Raw genomic sequence first — 21,442 nt, 5'->3', positions numbered from 1 at the left:
ACTTTCTTTCTTACTTCCTTTCTTTCTTACTTATTTACTTATTTATTTACTTACTTATTTACTTTCTTTCTTTCTTACTTTCTTTCTTTCTTTCTTTCTTACTTTCTTTCTTTCTTTCTTTCTTTCTTCCTTTCTTTCTTTCTTTCAGAAAAAGGTTTCCATAATATGAACATGAATAAGTGATATAGCTCTCTATCTGAAAAGGGCCATCAGTTCACCAGTTGCCAATTTGGAAAAGACTTTAATTCCAAATAAATCTGACAATGTTAGCGAGACCTTTAAAATACTATCATACCATATGAGGTATCTGAGATGGGTGTCAACCCTTTACCCTAGTAGATAACCACGTGGTAGAGAGGTGAATTGTTACTTTCACTGCTTGGATTTGCTCCAGAGGGCGAGGCAGAGAAAGAGAAAGTAGAGAGAGAAAAAGGGGATTTTTTTTTCACAGTTTTTTTCCACAGGAAAGATTTCTGGATCAGTCAAATTAGTGAGTTTAGTTTGCTGTTAATGTGGAAAGACGCGCCTCCTCCTCCTCTGTGCGTAAAAAGGCTGGACAGACAGACAGACAGGACGCAGCTCCACGCACCTGAGAGCGCGCAGCCTGCAGACAGACAGACAGACAGACAGACAGGCAGGCGGACAGGTACACAGAGGAGTGGAGCCGGAAGAACGAGCAGGTCGACTTGTCCTCGTAGTATTTATTTTTCCTTTCCATAGTAACTCCAGGCGTTTTCTTAGATTACAACTCTGCTCTTTTTTTTAGACGCGATTTCTTTATGAAAGTGAGGAAACATGACAGAGCAAAGCAAGAAGCTGATTCTGATCGTGGTGGATATTCTTTGTGTCTTCGTTGGTGAGTGTTTCTCCACTCCTCCTTCCTGACAACATGGCTGAAAATGTGATTAGTTTCAGGCTGTGTACAGCTCACCTGGTGTGCGTAAAGTCGTGGGTTTAATTTATAGATCTATCCCAGATAATCCACTTGTTGATTCTGCACTAGAATAAAAAGTTATTGACTCTTGTTTTAAAAACTTGCACAATATTCTGTTGGGAAAAAGTAGATCCTCAATCAAGACACCTAAATGATTAATGTTTTTCTGCACTAGAATAAAAAGTTAATGACTTATTGTTTAAAACTTGCACAATATTCTGTTGGGAAAAAGTAGCTCCTCAATCAAGACACCTAAGTGATTCATGGTTTTCTGCACTAGAATGAAAAGTTATTGACAAAAAACTTGCACACTATTCTGTTGCAAAAGTAGACCCATGACTTGGCAGTGATTGCACACGCTGCAGTATAAACACCATTAGTCTCTATCCAGGTTGCTCTATCTTGTTCAAACAGGCCAAACTGAGTCTTTCCCAACAGTGAGTAAGAATGCTGCTGTTGGTCTCCTATATCCTCCTCCTATCTTTACCTCACTATCTGAGGTAGTGATGAGGAGATGATGCACTCACAATGTGAATTTGACTGCCCCATAGGTCGTGTTTGTTGTGTGCCACAAAGTGCAATTTTGGGGCTGTGCATTGTTAAGAGTTTCCCAGTAAAATAACAGTAAAGAACTGGCAGCAGGGTTGCCTTTATGTTACTGTAAAATTAACATTATTTTACTGTTGCTGAAATTTACAGCTTTTTACTGTTAATGAAAAATACTGTTTTTTTTAAAATTAATTTCACAGTATTTTACAGTTAATTTACTGTTTAAAGATATATTATATAGCTGTTTTTCACCTTTCTTTTACATTATCTTACTGATTTGTTTTAATGCACTATTTATTTTTTACATACATTTCAATAAACATTATTTTTTGCCTAGATGAATAGACTTAGCAGGTTACAGACATAGGAATAGTCACACTAAATACAATTAAAGGCACTTGTTAGGAAAAAGGCTAAATGTCTGTCTATAGCTGGCTACAAGCACAGAATGCAAACCAGAACAACATGTGAGTGAAGAACAGTAAAGCTAATTCACTGATTTTACAATCATGTACAATGTACAAGCCTCACATGTGCAGATCAGGTCCCAGAATTAAAAAAATACTGCATGAAACTGTTACTGATGATACTTTAGACAGTTGATCAGCAGTAAAGTGATGTTTTTTAAGAATGCATTATAGTTCAGTTAAAAAACGGCCTATGAGCGTAATTTAACAGGTTTTCTTTTGTATTAATAGTAAAGCACTGTTTTTAGCAATAACAGGTTAATACTGTTGAAATCCAGCTGTAGATTAACAGCAATTGTTTACAGTGCACGCTGCAGTATAAACAAGTCACCATTAGTCTCTATCCAGGTTGCTCTATTTTGTTCAAACAGGCCAAACTGAGTCTTTCCCAACAGTGAGTAAGAATGCTGCTGTTGGTCTCCTATATCCTCCTCTATCTTATCTGGGTAGTGATGAGGGGATGATGCACTCACAATGTGACTTTGACTGCCCCATACTTCGTGTTTGTTGTGTGCCACAAAGTGCATTTTTTGGGGCTATATGTGCATCTCCAGTTGTCTCGTTGATGAATAATTTCCAAGCTCTGTGACTGCATTTCTGCATTTTTTTCTTCCTGCTGTACCCTGTTGCCCCTGTCCTTTTTTAAACGTAGTGCTAGGAGGGAAGAGCAAAGATCATTGTCAATGAATCTCTCTCTTTGTGACAGTTAAAATCCTGTTTTGGAAACAGGAGATCAAGTGTGTGTGTGTTGAGAGAGGGGTATTTGGTGTATATGTGTGACTACTGTACAGGGAACAAAATGACTTGTTGCAACTTGCTTCTGGACTCCAAAGACCATTAACAGAATTGACATCTTCCAGCTGTTTGTTGTCACATCTGCTCACATCTCTGACACCGTGAGGTTGTAGTTGAGATGATGAAAGAAGGGAGGGCATCAGAGATGTTCACTTTCCCACCGAGTTTATTTTCTTTAGATGTTTCTTTAGGAGGTGAAATATATGAGGTTAAACTAGAACTTGCCTGAAATGGAATCTCTGTGAAGGGCAGCAAGAAGAAACGTCAAAGGTTACAACATTTGACGATCCATCTGCTGACTGACAGGGAGGAATGATAATGACCGTTCTGCTGTTCAACCCTCCACACTCAAAGTGTGTGTTCATGTCTGTGCACAGCTAATGATGAGACCACTGTCAATGCCCTGGGTGTCCATTTTGAAGGGGAAAAGTGTTTTAAGCTTTAGGGATGTAATAAAATAAATCCATCTGCCTTGCTGGGGCTAAAGCTGGCATAAAGGTGAGGTGAAGATGTCTTGGACATTTAGACAATCATAGGATTTGTCGACTAATCGATTAGTTAATTTAATCGAGATCTGTAAAACTGAGTTTCTCCACAAAGAATCACACAAAAGCACCACTTTAAATCTTGTGTTTACCAGAGATGTGCTCATAAGTTTTTCAGAATAAAAAAAGCATAAACTAATCAAATAAAGAAAACGTATACAGTAGTTGACCGAGACTAAAATGATAGATTAGTTGATTAATTGACTAAACGCTGGCAGCCCTTGGAAATCAGATGTGATGACTCATCAGATAAAGATTTCGCAGTCGACAATTTCTTTGGCTGACTAAGCTTCAAGTTCATGTTTTTATCACCTCACAATCGAGGTGTATCAGGGATGTGAAAGTGTGTGCGTCAGTCAGTCAGTCATAGGGGGTAAGTTAGTTTATAGCCTGTGAAAAGGGAAAGTGTATGATTTGTGAATCATTTTGTTTGAGTCTCTTAGAGGTGGGTGGTAAGATCAGAATTTATTTGTATCAAATTGTATGTGTCCTGTAAATTCAATTGAGAAACTTTAAACTACTGAGGCTGCAACTAACGATTATTTTTCAGTGTCGATTAATCTGGTGATTTAATTTTCTCGATTAAACGATCAGTTATTTGTTCTAAAAAATTTCAGAAAATGGTGAAATATGACGATCAGTGTTTCCCAAAGCCCAAGATGACGTCCTCAAAAGTCCTGTTTTGTCCACAACTCAAATATATTCAGTTTACTGTCATAGAGGAGTGAAGAAACCAGAAAATATTCACATTTAAGAAGCTTGAATCAGAGAATTTAAACGGTTAATTTATTAGTTGACAACTGATCGATTTAATCTTTGCAGCTCTTAAAACTACCAGATGAAAATCAGTACTATTAAACTCATATTGTAATACTTTAAAGGAGGTATACCTCAATATGAGTACATATAACCATATAATGTATAAGGGATCTTTATCTGTGCTTAAGGAAACACTTTATATTAATGTGATGACAAAATTAGAGCTGCAACAAGTTAATCTGTCGCAAGAAAATTAAGTTAATTTTCATACAAACATTTTGAATATTTGATGATTACATCTTCTCAAATGTTAGAATTTTCTGCTTTTCCTTGTCTTGCATTATAGTAAAGTGAATATCTTTGAGTTTGCGACTGTTTTGTTGGATAAAACAGCATCTTTGTTTACATCACCTTGGGCTGTAGGAAACCGTGATGGACACTAATCTGCAGATTAATCAATAATATTAAAACTAGTTATTAGTTGCAGCCTGAGACCAAACAAGTAGAATGAGTCAAAGTTTGTTTGTTATATAGCTAAAGCACACAAATACTGTAAGTATGGCTGCAACGAAGCGTCAGAAAATTGTGGAAAATCGCTATCAAAAGTCCAAAGTGAAGTTGTCATATTACTTTTTTTTGTCCAATCAACAATCCAAAGTCCTACTTTACTATGATTTTTAAGATGAGACAAAGTAGCAAATCCACATTTGAGAAGCTGAAACCATCTAATATTTGACAGACCTGCTCCAGTGTGATTTTCATCACAAGATGTTACTGCTTTGCCTGCATGTGTTTTCATAACCAGGTTTATGATAACGGGCTAATCTCACTACAAACTTTAACACTTTATCCATCATTTTTTTTAAATTCCCTCCTTTTAATCATTGCATCTTTATTATTTTACTCCCTTGTTGCGTTTGGTTTGTTTTCGTCTCGAGAGTGTGGAGGGTAAACTGTCATCAGGTTTGATCCCCTCCTATTTAAAACAAGATGTGTGTGTGTGTGTGTGTGTGTGTGTGTGATATATTGCAGGAATGTGCTGAGTGTCCAGATTGTAACTGTGTTATATTTCTCCCTCTTCCTCTCTGCAGTCAAACCTCCATCCTGCCATTTGTTATCACTGCACACAGTAGATACAACACAACTTGCAAGTGTACACACACACACACACACTAGTGCACATCCAGGTCTCACTTTGACACCGGGGTGCCACCCAGAACAGACCGTCTACAGCTACACTGTCAGTTAAGAAATTTAGGCCACAGTTACATTTCACAGTCGCATTATCAAGATTGGAAAAAAAAGAAAGTATTTTCATGAGAACAGACCGCTCTGTTCATCTTTTGTTTCGCTTTTTCTCCGGTATCTTTTGTGTCCTAGATGTCTGTCCAGGTTATGTGGCCTATATTTCTCACACTTTCAAAGGCAATAAGAATCAGGTTATGGTGATACTGATTTTGTCATTTAATGTTTCCTGTTTTAAAGGAATAGTTTGAAATTAGGGGAAATATGTAGGACTGCAACTAACGATTATTTTCATTGCCGGTTAATCTGTCAATTATTTTCCTGATTTAATCGATTAATTGTTTGGTCTATAAAATGGTGAAACATGTTGATCAGTGTTTCCCGAAGCCCAAGATGTTGCCTCAAATGTCTTGTTTTGTCCAATGTCTTGTTTTGAAACCAGAAAATATTTACACATTTAAGGAGCTGGAATTGGAGAATTTTTACTTCTCTCTCTTAAAGAAATACTCAAACCGATTAGGCCTAATCAATAGTTGACAACTAATTTAATAGATTAATCGCTGCAGCTATATGCTTATTTGCTTTCTCTGGCAAGAGTAAGATGAGAATATTGATATACTCTCATGTCTGTATGATAAATGTGAGGCTACAGCCAGCAACCAATTAGCATAGCTGCCAATCATTTCGTCTCACGCCCCTTTTTATAGCATCAAATAACCAATTTAAATCAAACTTATCAGAAAAATGAACACTTGAACATACACCAACGTGATAAAAACTACATAAAATGAAAGACACCATCTTTGGGAAAAATGTATTTTACGTGTACTTTGACATTTTAGTTTGGTCCATGTCCTATTCGCTAACATGGAGGAGGTGGGATTTATGACCTATACTGCAGCCAGCCACCAGGGGGCGATCCAGATGTTTTGGCTTCACTTTTGGGGAGCTGTCATGTCGTTCATCTTTATATACAGTCTGTGGTTTCAGGTCTTTGTGCAAAGCTAAGCTAACCTTTTTCTGACTTCAGCCAACTAGCTTTATATTAGCTAACAAAGATAATGGCAAAAAAGCTAATGAACGTATTTTCCAAAATGTAAAACAGTTTTTTTTTTTTTAGAGTCTGTTCCAACAAAGCTGAACAAATCCATCTGAAGGAACTGTCTGAACTTGGACACCGTGTTTTAATGCTGTTTCCTCTCAGTTTTAATGGAGTTTGTACATTATGAGACACTGAAGAGCTGTCGTCTTTCCGGCTGCCTGTCAGCAAGACGGAGCCCAGCTGCTGCTGCACTTGAGCTAACTGAGATCACAGTTTCACCATCACTGTTTACAACTATTTATGACTCTGGTAACTCCTTTTTGTTTCGGTTCAGGTACTTTGGTCTGCTCCAGAGTCTAATATAATGATGCCAATAATTTTCACATGAAGTTACAGAATCGGACAAGTTAGATTTACTGTCTACTTTTTGATATCCACTAATTTTACTCCATATGATGTATTCACACGATACATTTTGTCCCAGGTTTGATGTCTGTGGAGCCAAACTCCAGTTCGCTGTAGTCAGAAATATGGTAGGTAGTCAGGTTGTTGCAGTTCAACGACCTCCTTAAACTTAGAAGCAAATACCAGTCATTCTGAAAATGCACATGTCAGTCAGACGGGTCAGTAGCTATTCTGTGAGCTTGGACGATTCACTTCCACATATGGAAATACACGACTCAGAGCTAACTGTAATATTCAGGATAAATATCAGTAATAAAATCTGCAATATAACACGTGGATTATGGCCTGTCCGCACTTTAAAGCTTCTTAGCTTTAATTATCTAATTTAGAATTAGAAGTTATGTCTTTTTTTTTTTATAACTAATATACATTTTTACCATTTTATTTTCTAGATTATAAAACAACTTTGACAATAACATAATAAGTGTTTTGAAAGCAACCAGTTTTTTTGTTTTTTTTAAATTTGATGCATTGCTGACTAAAACAGGATGTTGGTGCAGGACAAAGTGAGATGGTTCAAAAGTGTCTGTTAAGGTGAACCAGTGTAAATAAAAGGGGCACAAAGTAGTTTCAAAGAGAGTTGTTTCAAAATCCAGTTGTGTTATTAGTGTGAATTTGTATATAAACCTACTGTGGGATGGCGGATAAACCTGCCATGGAAGGTGGTGCATGATTAATCAATTTTGTTGCACAGTATATATAGGGGCTGCATCTACAAATTGCCAGCAAACTAGAATAGAAAATACTTTATTGTCTACTTTCTGCGTGCAAAAATGCCCATTTATAAGTTCCCAGAGTCCAAAATGACGTCTTAAAATGTCTTGTTTTGTCAAACCAACAGTTCAGAAACCCAAAATATTCAGTTTACTATCATCAAAGACTAAAAAACAGCTGGAGACAGAAAGTATACTGTATGTTTTTTATTTTTTGTAAAAAAGACTTAAAAACAATTAATCGGTTATGAAAAATGTTGCAGATCTGTCGGGATTAATCAACTAGTCTTTTCAGCTCTAGATGTGTACAATGACTTGGCAATGGTCGCTGATGACACTACATTAACTTTTGTTAACGTGAGAATCGTCAGTGAGGAAAAAGGAAGAGGAAGTGTTGCTTGTGTAATTCTGAATACAGCCTCGCTCGTACAAGTCGTTACAAGCTTCAGTATTTATCTGAAGTGTTTCGTAACAGAGCTGCAGAGGCGACACAGCGAGTGGCTGACAACAGCTGTTGTTATTTGTCTCTGCTGAACGTTATTTATGTGCCATTTTAACATTTTGCTGACATGTTTGAGATGCTCCCCCAACTGTTTTATTGACACACGTGCACACAGACACACACACACACAGTATCTGCTTCTGCCAAATATGTGTCAAAGCCAAGTGGGAAGTGTGTGTGTGTTCTGCTCTGACGTTCCTGTGTGAAAATGAAGGAGAGATGCTGAAGAGAAAGTGTGTGCGTGTATTATTGTGGGCTAGCTTCTTGTAAAACACAGCGTAGTGGGGTTAAATTTATTGACTGCTTGGTTTCAGAAGGTCTTTTCGGTATTGTGGTGGTCTAATGTGAGAGAGGAAGGATTATTTCTGTTTTCTTTAAAGGTCAAAGTCAGTTTTACACGGTTGCTTTGCGCACTTCAGTGAGATATGAGCTTCTGCAGGATTGAGTGTTTGAATTACAGACTGCTTGAACATAATGCAAACTAGAAAGTGTACCTCCACCGAGGACAACCGCACAATCCTTTAAATGTACGTTAATAGTAGAAAGCGTTTAGAAATGTACAACCTGCTTTAATCACAAAGTGAAAGATAATCATGGGTCACGTGTGCCAGATTCTCTCTCATTCAAGCGCAGTACTTTAATAAGGTTTGTGTCTAGAAGGTAACCCTCAAATTGTGAAAACTTGCAACAACTCTCGCCCTCGACTCTCTGCCCGATGACTTATCATAACCTTAACTATTCAAGGTCAATGCCTGACATTAATCACCTTGTGAGTTTCGCAATTTCCTTGTTACCTTCTAGACACAACCTTTCATAAGAAACAGGAAATTTTGGAAAATGACTCACAATTTTGAGAAACCTGTTAAAGAATGACAGGATCTGGAGTCACTTCGGTTCACCCAAATCTGTGACGCATTAGATTTACTGATAACTAAAATTCCCATAAATGAATCAAACAAATAACATCCTTCTTGGCAAAGACATTTGAGTCTAGAGTGCTGCTGGAGTGAGTCCTAAAACCTGGAAATGAGTTAGCATTTAGGCACTTCCGGTTCCCTCGTGTCGAAGTCAGTGTGTTTTTTTTTAATGGGTTTTTAGTTAGATGTCTGAAATAAGGTCTGTGGTTAACACAAGTTTAAGAGGTTTTGTTCTATGACATAAAATACGTCAGTAAATATCCCACTTGTGCATTTTGAAGCCTTTATGTGTCTTAAAAAAGGCGGTTGCTAACAAGTGGCTAAATGAGACGACTAAACGTCATCACGCAGACTCGTCCTCCTTTACAGCCTCGTTGTTTATACTCATGCGACCGTGGTGTAGTTCGTTTATAGCCTAACGTTAGCTTTTTACTTCTGGCGATGCATTCATACTTTGATAATCATAAAAATAAATCATTTGTGAAGATTATCATACAAAACGTGTAAGTATCATAAACGCCCTGGAGCACTCTATAAGTTGCCAGGTTAATATAGTACAGGGTGGCAAAACAGACAGAACAGGAAGTAAGAAAACCTTTTCACTTTTTCAATTTCTACTCTTCGATGAGTGGACGAAATTCAGGTCTGATGGTGAATGTGACGCTCAACCTTTTCTTTAAAAAAAAAAAAGTTTCCTATTCCAAAACAGCAATTTACCAAGAAAATGCTTTTTTTTCCCGTCCAGTGTCATGTAGGACTTTCCCAGGAAAAATCCCCAGCCTCACAGGAAATGATGCACTTTCTTTTCAACAAAAGTTTTCCCGGATTTAGTCGAAGATTAACCCCCCCAACCCCCTTCCCACAAAAAAAAATCAAGAACAATGATGGCCATTATAGACAGAACTGACACTGGGGAAAACACTGCAATCCCACAGCAATGAGCACCAAAGATAAAGCCAAGATAAACAAAAGAAGGAGTTAAATATTGGTTTTCTGAGCACCTCGCTGTGTGTGGAATACTATAGTTGCAAATCCCCGTTAGCTAACAAACTGCAGAGACACAAATCTCACGGTCGTCGGTTGAGATTTGACCTCAAACAAATGCTCACCTAGAAACACGGTTACCTGTTTCTGTTCCCTATCAATGTCTGTTATTCAGATGTGGACTCATCTTGAGGGCTGAATAACAGGAACACTTTCCACTTCCCGCTGGGTCAGAGGTCAAGGGGAAGTTGTACTTGTGTCTGATCCCAAATTCCATCATGTTTATTTTCTCAAAGTGGAATCGGAGTTGCGCTCTTGCCAGAGGAGATTGTGAAAGCGTAAGACAATACTTTCCCTTCTTCCTTTTTTATCTCTCCTGTGGACGTTGTTTTATTACTGAAGACAAAAACTCAGCAGAAACTTTGTGTGTCTGTGTGCCTCTTTTGAAAGAGAGGTTGGAAGTCATTTCTACATTGTTTGCGGCTGTAAAAGTTCATGTAGGAAAAGAAACTCAACAGCTACATGTAAAATATCAGAGTAGGATGAAACAAGCTGTTACAGTCCACCAAAGAACTTGATTTTCCAGTACTCAAATGCATTGCTGCATACAGTAATAATACCACGGACTAAAAATACTCCTTTACAAGCTAATGTCCTCCGGTGAAAGTCTTGTTGAAACGGGTATCGAGGAGAAAAATTTACTGAAAAGTGAAAATACAAATGGTGCAGAAGGTTTAGAGTTTAGTTTCACTTTCAGGTAACCTCCGGTTTTCTCCAATTTTTAGATGAGTTAAAGAAAGGACGGATCTGAGGAAGGAAGCAGGTAATAAGAAAGAAGAAAAGGAAAGAACGAATCTTGCACAGGTTGAATATTCTCAAAAAAATCTAAAACATTGTTACTAAGACTTTTACTTTTTAAATGTCCTGTTTAAAGTAAAAACACCCACTTGCAAAGCAACAGGTAACTGTCACCTTAAACTAAATACCTCTAAACTGTACTTAAAGGGACTGTGTGTAAGAATCAGAAATGCTTGTTAACAGCGACACCTGTGGCCTTTAAGTCAACGAAAGTCAGTGTCGGGCTCAAGTTTGTGCTCGCTCTAAATAGACATGAACGAGCATCGCTCAAAACATTGAGGCGACACACGTCAGCTAAAACCACAATATCACTCTATATTTCACCTGCTTGGCAGTAATGTTAGCTGACCAGACGAAGGTCTCTCCATGAATCACTGCTGATCCTAGTGTTGGCTTTTCCTGCCTCAGCCTCCCGACCGCGGCCGGAGGCAACAGGGGAGACACCGGCACCCGGTCGGAGACGATAACGTTTCTCGCTGCGGAGCCCCGTCACTTCACAAGACACAGAAAACCTCTGTTGGTCTGGAGGAGCTGCAGCATTTATTTCTGCACAAACGTCCACTGTACATTCACTAGATATTCTCAGAGCTGGTAACTCTTCTGCAGTGTGTAGTGTGCGCGCATGCACGTGAGAGTGGAGCGAAATAGCGAGAATGAGCGGTGTGTGAGTGAAGGCAAGCAGGCAGAGGAGCAGAGACTCCATCCCTGGAGACCAAAGCTACGGTCTCCCCCGCGTCCTCCGACCGCGGCCAACACTGTTTAACAGACGGGCTTCACTAGATATAACTTCGCGGTTTTGGTGCTTCCGTGTAGTTTGTGTTGGAGTCTTGTCTGAACAGCATAGCCACAAGCGAGCGTGCATGGGACACCGACCCGGATAGATTTATATGTGTAAGAAGTTACAAACAGTCCCTTTAAAGAAAATGGATCAACATTTTGGGATATACTTATTTACTTTCAAGGAAGGATCAATGTGGATCTTATGTGGTCGTGTCTAGAAGGTAACCCGCAAATTGCGAAAATGTGCAAAAACTTCCAAATACTGTTTTGAGACTCACTGCCCGACGACCTATCCTGACCTTAACCATTCGAGGTCGATGCCTAACCTTACCTTATCAAGAAAAGGCAGTGACATTCTGGGTATTGCACTATATAAAAATGAAGTACTTTTCTCCTGGTAGTAAATGAAACACTGCAGTTTTTTTTTTTAGTCAATTTGGGGAATGAACCTCGGCCCCCCTCAGCTGGACCCAGCCCCTGGGAGGGGAGGCCGCCCCACCAGCACAGGCCTATAACAACATACCAGGCCTTCTGGAATAATAGAGAAGATAAAAACAGTCCGTCCCACACAGATAATAGGAACTCTCCATGGGCTCGGCTCCCAGAGACTGTTGGTGCATGTTTAATACGAAGGGGAATCGACTTCCTCACTGATTCTGTTGTTAAATGAGCTTAGCGGTGGTTACCGTGTGTGTGTGTGTGTGTGTGTTTTGTAGGCCGTTGCCCAACTCTGTCCACTCACATCTCCACCCTGGCAGTGTGTAGCCACCAGAGACTTGTGTCAAACAAGCAGCAGCCTCTTATCTAAATGTTATCCTGGCACCCTGCAGAATAAACAATGGTTGGACCTCACTTCAAAGAGAAGCTGAGAGCATGCTTGACCTGCTGGAATAATGAACTCTGAGATGTGAAGAGCAAAGTGGGGGATGGCGTCCTCTCATGAAAATACATTATCTTCAATGAGGAAACTGCTTGTCGACAAAGATCATTAGTTGCACTTCAGAAAATGGAACCGATATTTCATTCGGCATTGTGGCCTATGTTCCTCAGGCAATGTGCAGTGACATAAACTAGTGGGTTGGGCAGACTGATAGCTGCTTAAAGAGACAGTCGGCAGGAAAAATAAAGCAACATACATGCCAGATTGCACACAATAACATGGACAACTGTATAATCTAAAGCATTTCAGTGCACCATTAAATACGGCCTATGATGTAAGGGTTTTGAATTGGACTGCATTTGAGTGTGCAGGTGTTGTTTTATAGTGAGTTTCAGCTCATTGTTTAGTAGTGGTGCAAATGTCCATAATTTGTTATCTATGTTGAATTAACCACTGGTACCTGCACGGCAATCACGGTCATATCTAGAAGGTGACTCACAAGTTGGAAAACTCTTGCGAGGTTGAGGTTAGGCATTGACCTTTTTGCAACTTGTGGGTTACCTTCTAGACGCGACCGGTAATCACGGCTGATGTCGTTTATTTTCTTCACGAAAAGTGTCATGTGATAGGGACGTGACGAATCAGGGAAGGACATGTTGTGACTGATGGGACTCGATCAAGAAGCGAATGTGGGTATCTGCGTCATGGTTTTTAAAGGTCTCTGTTTCTGCCCGCACAGACTAAAACGCAACCCTGGAGTTTTCAACCTAAAACGGCGTCGGCAGCGTTTTCAAACATTTAAAACGCATAAATTTACATGTAAATGTAGCAAAAGTCAATCAAAAACATATTAGTGTTTATGCAGCCTCAGACTCTTGTCTGTAGTAGGAAGCAGAGAAGAGAAAACATCGGCTGTGGATGTTCACACCTGACAGGCTGCCACAGTGTCTATGACCCAAGACGTAATTCACACTCTTGACCAGTAGACATCCGCCTTTGCACACATTTTCCTTTCTGTGTTTGTGTCTTTATGGGGTTTCATTTGGTCTGTTACACAGTCTGGAGGAAGGATGCAGTATGTTAGTGGAGAACCCCTCTTCTGGCATTGCCCAGTAAATATACAGTACAGTTGCAAAAACAAACATTCCTCGCTCTCATGAGCTTCAGGAGTTCAGTGATGAGATCTTAAAAAACAGGAAAAGTATTTAAGAGTTGTAGTCTGGAAGGCTCCTGACATCAGTTGTGTAGATTGGACCATTGTCCCCGCTCAGATTTAAGAGACAGGTTTATGTGCTTCTGCTGCTGTGCAACTCTTAACTCTGAGTCTTTTGTTTGCACTTGAAGAGAAACTGCAAAATTGAACAAAGACACACAAACAATTTGTCGTTACAGATTTATAAATACAACTGTAGGTTAAAGACCCCTTTGTATCTGTCAGGGTATGTGGTGCACGTATCTTTGTACGCATGCGAGTGTGTGTCCTAGCTCAATCCTCAGCTCCCATGCCCTTCATTGTGTAAACAGTGCCCCGATGTCAAAAGGTCATGGCTGTCTCGTCCCGCATGTTTCCACGGTGACACTCCGTTGACTGACCGCGGCTCGTAGGGGTGAAGTTGTTGCCACTGAGCTCTATACCGATGACAAATTAATTTACTTGGCAGAGTCGGGCCTTCTGCCCGAAGCTGAAAGATTAGTCCATCAGTGTGTTCTTAGCTGTTTCCTGAGCTACAACTCATTGTGTTGCGATTCTCTTGTAAACGCACGGCTGAAGAGGTCAAAGTTGCTCTCAGAATGGACCTGCAGCTCTTAACTTAATAAAGTGTGGCTCCAAGAGATGACAGGCATCACTGTTTCAATCCCTGTGTTCACTTATAGCAGTTACAGTAGCTCAACTCTGAAGAACTTTACTTTAAATCACCTATTTAACATTGAGGGGGGGAGACCGTTTTCAATCTACGCCTTCTGCGACACAACCCTGTTGACTGACCAATTAAAAGCATTTTGAAACAAAACTCCTCGATCGAGGGTTCTCAAAGTTTAGATGACTGAGTGCCAATTTAAGGAGCCAGAATAAGATTGAGAAATGCGAACATTGAACTCCGGAGTTGTCCGACGAAATCCCTAACTTTAGCTAACAGCGCCAGCATTGATGCCGGGACATACAGTAATTCCTGTGACACTCGTGTTTGTTTGACACAGTAGAGTATTAAATGTGAACTACTGAAAGTGAAAGTATTGAAATAGACAGCAGATGATTAAAATATAATGCATGCATCATGTCACGTTCAGGGATCACACAAAGCTATGCGATGACGTTTTTCATGACATACTATACTATTACATTTATTGTGCATTTTTATGACATACTATACTATGACAGTTTTTTTTTTTTTACAACATTTTATGTATAAATATACTTTGTAACATTTTGATGGCATACTATAGTGCTTATAGTACTAATGCTGTTGTTGCAGATATACATTTTTATTGCATTATTTTATTATTTCATTGTAAGCCACAGGGCTTGATGAGATATTTTGTGGTCGTGCTTTGTCTTTTACTCAGCAGGGTATGTCAATACCCTAACAAATTTCAGATTTGGTGGAAACAGTGATTCATTTTTGGTGCAGAGATCTAGGAATCTTTTTATGGATTTCTGAAAAAAAACAAAAAACACTATGAAACAGAGCATTTTAATACATTTCTACTTGTCATCACTTGCTGCACCCACTTGGATGTAAAATCTCTGGCACGTGTATCCCATGATTGTCTGTAACTAACAGTATTTGGTGGAGATCTAGATTCAGAAACAGATTAAAATAAAGCATGTACTGTAGTGGAGGTACAGTACATGCTCTCTGATTGATTTGTTGTTCATGATTTACTTAAGGAAGGTTTGATTTGCTCATTGTATTATTTTAATTTCTTATTTTAAAATGTATTTTTTATTTAGCAGTAGAATGGATTTTGTCCTCGTAATACAATCCTCTCTTCTTCCTCCAGCGGCCCTGCCCTCAGCCATCCTGACGCTGATGTATAGTCCGTACCAAAGAGGAATCTACTGCGATGATAAGAGTATCAGCTATCCCTACAGGAGAGACACCATCTCCCATGGATCCATGGCTGCCGTCACCCTCACCTGCTCCATCGTCATTGTTAGTCCCAACATCTTGTCTGGTCTGAGCTGTATTTCAGCACAGATCGTTACCAAAAGTAATTTTTTTACCATATTACCTGAAAACCGTCTCTTCTATACGCTCTACAGATCACCACAGGAGAGGCCTACCTTGTGCACACAAAGCGTCTGCACTCCAACTCCCAGTTCAACCAGTACCTGTCAGCTCTTTACAAGGTTGTGGGCACCTTCCTTTTTGGAGGAGCCGTCAGCTCATCACTGACCGACCTGGCCAAGTTCACTATAGGTCGTCCTCGTCCAAACTTCTTGGACGTGTGTAAACCGGTCAGCTGTAACGGATACATACTGGAGATCAACTGCACCGGCTACGGTCGCAATGTGACTGAATCCAGGTGAAACACTCGGCTTCTCTCACTGTTTTTATTATTATTATGAAGTGAAAACAGACTCCAATATTTTGCATTCGAGTTGCTAATAGCTCATATTTGAACTGATAACCACTTTGAATGATTAATTTTTGAATGATTTAATGTTTTCAAGCCATAAAAAAAGATTGTTCAAAAGACATTACTCTTGGCAGGTTGGAAAAACATTATGCAGACATGAGCTGTGCAACATATTGATATATTTAAGTTGATAACCATTTTTATTATCGATTTAACTGTTATATTTACAGTATAAACTGTAAAGGTGAAAAGATAGTAATAAATGGCAATCACAAGATCCCAGAGCACAATGTGAGTCTTAAAAATTGCTGTTTTTTTTTCGGACAAAGAGACTTAAATCAGGAAACGTTTTGCTTCACTTTAAGGAATGTATTATATAAAAAGTTGATTAATTTCAGTATATTGTTTCTGCGTTGATAAGATTGAAATTGATATACGAGAGTAGATATCATCAGGAAATGTGATTGTTTGAGTCTTAAAATGGTTTGTAGTAGTGTTTTATTCCTGGATCAAATTTCTGAAATTAATCTCACTGCTACAGCTGAGCAAAATCAACAGTGAACATCAACCGGCTTGGATATGATATCCACCACTTGGAAATTATAGTTTCCTGAAGTTGGTAAAATTTCCAAAAGATTACCCAAAGTGACGTCCTAAAATTTCTCTCACATTCATAACCACCAAAACTTTCAGCCAACAGTGATGTGATGCAGAAAACAAGCAAATCTTCGCATTTAAGAAACAGTCTCAACTATTCAATTACTAACTAATTGTTCAGCATTAAACATGATGTTTAATGGCTCAATTTGAACCATTATTAACTAAATAACAATGTTAAAGATAATATTAATGCACATGTGAAATCCTATCAAAATGTTCTATTGAAATAAATTAAGAATTGGTGTATTGGTTTTTATCATAAATATGTAATTTGAATTATGTTTTGTTGCTGTTTTGCACCTCAGGTTGTCGTTCTACTCTGGCCACTCGTCCTTCGGGATGTACTGCATGCTCTTTCTGTCGGTGAGTGTGTTGTCACCATTTTTATGCTTGAGACTTTCTAAAGCTGTGAAATGTCTGTTTACCAAAGGCACCCACGAGTGACTCAAAATAGGAGGGGGTGGTTTACACAGATGCAGGGCTGATATTTGGAAACATCATTGTTTTATAACTACACACTGTACAATGGTCGGAAGATGACGGTTTAATCCGTGTTAGTGTTTAGGAGTGAGATGAAGTCATTACAAAGACATTACATCAGCAGTTTTATATGCAGCACTGTTCTGTAGCTGACCTCTGACCTTTCTGTGGAGGCAGATGGACAAATCTCTCCTTCTGGAAACAATATTTTCCAGTAAAACAATGATGTATCTTCTCGTAGCTCATCATTTGCACGATTCCCCACAAAAAACACTTAGTATGTCGAAAAATGTCATGAAAAAAAGTCATAGTATAGCATGTGGAAAAATGTCATGAAAAAAAGTTATAGTATAGCATGTGGAAAAAAGTTATAGTAAAGCATGTTGAAAGATTTCATGAAAAAAGTCATAGTATAGTATGTCGAAAAAAGTGAAAAAAAGTCATAGTATAGTATGTCGAAAAAATAAGTCATGGTACTGTATAGTGTGTTGAAAAAAGTCCTAGTATAGTAAGTTGAAAAAAAATTATAATAGTATAGCATGTCAAAGTTTAAAAAAAAAATTCTTTATAGTATGTCGAAAAAAAAGTCATAGTATGTCGAAAAAAAGGAAACAAAGTCATGGTACTGTATAGTGTGTTGAAAAAAGTCATAGAAAAAGTCATAGAATAGTATGACAAAAAAAGAAAAAAAAAAGTCGTGGCACTGAATAGTATGTCGAAAAAAAAGTATAGTTTGTTGAAAAAAGTCAAAAAAGTCATGGTATAGTATGTTGAAAAGAGGGGAAAAGTCATAGTATAGCATGTCGAAAAAGCATGTCACTAAATTTCATGAAAAAAAGTCATAGTATGGCATGTCGAAAAAATGGGAAAAAAAGTCATAGTATGTCGAAAAATTTCATGAAAAAAGTCAGCATGTCAAAACAATTTCATGAAAAAAAAGTCATAGCATGTCGAAAACTTCATAGTATAGTATGTCAAAAAAAAAAAAAAAAATCCTAATATAGTATGTCGGAAAAATTAAAAAGTCATAGTATAGAATTTTGAAAAAAGTCATAGTATGTTGAAAGTCATATTTTGTATGTCAAAAAATGTACTGAAAAAAAGTCAGTATAGTATGTCGAAAAAAGGTCATAGTATGACGAAAACAGTTAAAAAAAGTCAGAGTATAGTATGTCGAAAAAATTCTGGAAAAAAAGGTCATAGTAAAGCATGTCGAAAAAAAGTGATGGTATAGTATGTCGAAAAAGGTGAAAAAAAGTCATACTAGTATGTTGAAAAAAGTTCATAGTATAGTATGATGAACGAAAATCATAGTATGTCGAGAAAAGTGGAAAAAAAAATAATACTATAGTATGTCGAAAAGGTGAAAAAAGTCATAGAATATGACTAAGTATGTTGAATAAAGTAAAAAAAAGTCAGGGTATGTCACAAAATGTAGTATAGTATGTTGAGAAAAGTTTAAAAAAAACTCAGTATGCCATAAAAAATAAAATAAAAAAAAGCATGTCACAAAAACAAGACATTCATTTCTGTTAGAATTTTAAGAAAAAATTATAAATTTTCCTCAGAATTTTGCGATAAAATTGGAAATTAAATTTCATATTTTTTTAAGAGCCTCTAATTATGTTATATATATATATATAATGAATTTACAATTAAAAGGTTTTAAATTCAAATATCAGTTGACTTTAAACAAGAATGTTTTTTTGTGTGTCCAGCTCTACGTACAGGCCCGAATGCAGGGGAAGTGGACGCGACTGGTTCGACCGACCATCCAGTTCTTCCTGGTGGCGTTTTCTCTGTATGTTGGATACACGCGTGTGTCGGACTACAAACATCACTGGAGTGACGTACTGGTGGGGTTGCTGCAGGGAGCGCTCATCGCTGTGCTCACTGTGAGTCCAATGACGTGTTTCTGTGTCATTTGTGCAAAAAAGACCAATTTTAATATTGAAAGTGGTTACGGTTACAGATGTTTTAAAGCCCGTGTGTGCAGAATGTTTATATGATTATAGTGGCATATGGTCAGAAAACATAAAAACGTGTATCTCAGGACTCGAACCCTGAGGAGCAAATTATAAAAATTACAAAAATGCAGACTTTTAAAACTAGAAACATGTATTAAGTGACCAGAAAAATAGAAACACCTGTAAACAATAACTACTTTAGTTGTGTGTGTGTTGACCAAATGGTACATTTTGAGAAGGGTTTTTATATTAGACTCCATTATATTAAAAAATATTTCAAATTTTTTATTTCTACCAAATTGAATTTGTGCAGCCTCACCACAACATACAACTTAAGATTGAGTCATAACTTCCGAGAGCAGCTTTTATGAGCTATACGTTTTATCGGTTGAATCTGTGCTGTAACCTGCAACAAATGCAAAAAAAACATCTTTTTGTATGAAAAAAGCTTCTGTTGATGTAAGTAGCATAACTATATACACACATCATTTTTACTTTAAATACTGACACATACTCTTCTTCTGTTCTCCAAGGTCCGATACGTGTCCGACTTCTTCAAGCAGCGCCCCCCTCGCTGCACACACACAGCAGAGGTCGAACACCTCGAACGCAAACCGAGCCCGCAGCCTGACTCGCAGCGAGGAAACCACTACAACTACACTGGACCTGTATGAGCTCTTTGCAGCAGCAGCTGCTTTTACTAACCTGGGCCTTCACACACGCACACACACACACACAACAGCAGCTCCGTTACCAAAGGACCTGTGACTTGTACATAAAAATAGCACAATGCAGTAACCACTACCTAGAAATCCAGACTAGACCTGCTCCACTCTGCGATTACTTCCCAACAATTTTACAGCTATGAAAACTCGGAGATTCCCTAAACCTGTTGGAACAGAAGCTCCACCATCGTTTAATTAGGGTGTGTGTGCTGCAAAAAATGTGATTGTGTTTTTTGTACATGTGTGTGTTCTGTTCAAAAGTGTGCAATGATTTTGTTTTTTTTACTTAATTCAGTGCTGCGTTTACAAGAGAAACGTTTCAGATTTCTGGGGGGAAATGTATGCTGTGAGTTAAACCAAAAAGTGAGCAAAGACTGCTAAAGAGATCTATAAATTTCAAAAACACCAGCCCCCCCTAACAAAACGTTCTGTCCTTGAATAGAGTGACAGACCTTGGAGGCTGAATGTTTTCCATTTTGTTGCTTAATGACAAGCAGTCAGATAAGACTTTTATTTTACCTACACTGGAGCTAGATTATATCTGCCTGTTCCTGACACTTTTGTTATTTTTCCTCTGCAGACGTTTTAATGTCTTCAGAGGATATGCATGTGTAACGATGGACTGCTTTAACTATATACATGATTTTGTATCGTGCTAACATTTTTATTTTGTTTATAACTTCTGTATCTTAATAAATTGTGTAGCTTTTTAACAATGCATTACCACTGCTTTGCTGTGATGTTACAGTGCAACTTTTTGAGATGGCAACATCTGGATGTGTCTTTTTTTTATACACACAAACTTCACCTGTGATTGGAAAAGGATGGCCAAAGACAAATGGAGACGCTACTGGGGTATAGTCATCCCATAAACCATAATTTTTTCAGTTATAGAACCACAATTTCACACAAACTGGACATGTTCCTTCCCACTTTATAACATGTGTAACCTAATGTGTGAAACTGCACATAATGTAACTTCTTTCCTTCAGCCTGACGATTGTTTTGTGTAGTTTTCTCCATAAATATAAGCCGGCATGACGTCTACGAGTGCTTACTTTAACAAGTAAGGAGTCTTTTTTTTGTGAAGCAAGGGAATACTTTAGATTTTTTTTTTGTCTTCATTTTGCTATTCTCTGCTTTGTTCTTGTTGAAAACCGTACATAACACACTGACGCAGGGTTCATGTCTGGACCTGCTGCTGACGGCTCTGGGATTCCTCCATGCCAAAGGTATGAGGCTTTTAGGCCACACCAGAAGTGTGTGGTTATTTTTTTACATTTAATTGGTTTTAAGTAATCACACTTGCTACATCAGAGCACTGTGCATATTTAATTTGTTCCCATCATAGGTATGATCTTCCCTACGGGGGGATTTTTAATGCAGAACCATGCAAAGATCAGTCTCCACCCCAAAACAATGGAGGTGAATTTAATTTAATTTGTGGCGCTCACGTCAATGACAATTTTTTTCCCCGGTTAAGGTCTTTTCAGACCTCATGCAAATAAATCACGACAATTTAAAGATTCAAACCCATCTAATCCAAAATATTGGCTTTTTTTTTTTCCGCAGCTGTTTTGATTTCTGCAAATT

At 38.2% G+C, this 21,442-nt stretch overlaps 1 protein-coding gene across 1 annotated transcript; it reads left to right on the top strand.

Annotated features, from left to right (window-relative positions):
- The first annotated feature begins 444 nt into the window (after nucleotides 1-444).
- Nucleotides 445-20,567, top strand: LOC141783812 (phospholipid phosphatase 2-like). The gene is made up of 6 exons (XM_074661341.1): nucleotides 445-856; nucleotides 15,439-15,590; nucleotides 15,701-15,963; nucleotides 16,983-17,040; nucleotides 18,876-19,052; nucleotides 19,658-20,567. Exons 1-6 carry the CDS (start codon nucleotides 796-798, stop codon nucleotides 19,796-19,798), a joined length of 852 nt encoding a protein of 283 aa, XP_074517442.1. The 5' UTR covers nucleotides 445-795; the 3' UTR covers nucleotides 19,799-20,567.
- The last annotated feature ends 875 nt before the right edge of the window (nucleotides 20,568-21,442 follow it).

Source organism: Sebastes fasciatus, chromosome 15 (genome assembly GCF_043250625.1).
Source record: "Sebastes fasciatus isolate fSebFas1 chromosome 15, fSebFas1.pri, whole genome shotgun sequence".
NCBI lineage: Eukaryota > Metazoa > Chordata > Actinopteri > Perciformes > Sebastidae > Sebastes > Sebastes fasciatus.
Note: the sequence above shows the minus strand (reverse complement) of the source record. Positions and strands in the feature narration are given on the sequence as shown.

What these genes read in the sequence shown, in the direction of transcription:
- LOC141783812 (XM_074661341.1), top strand. Translation starts at nt 796, where the DNA reads ATGACAGAGCAAAGCAAGAAGCTGATTCTGATCGTGGTGGATATTCTT. An exon ending in ACTGCATGCTCTTTCTGTCG is followed by an intron (nt 17,041 to 18,875) that starts GTGAGTGTGTTG and finishes TTGTGTGTCCAG; the next exon opens with CTCTACGTACAGGCCCGAAT. An exon ending in CGCTCATCGCTGTGCTCACT is followed by an intron (nt 19,053 to 19,657) that starts GTGAGTCCAATG and finishes CTGTTCTCCAAG; the next exon opens with GTCCGATACGTGTCCGACTT.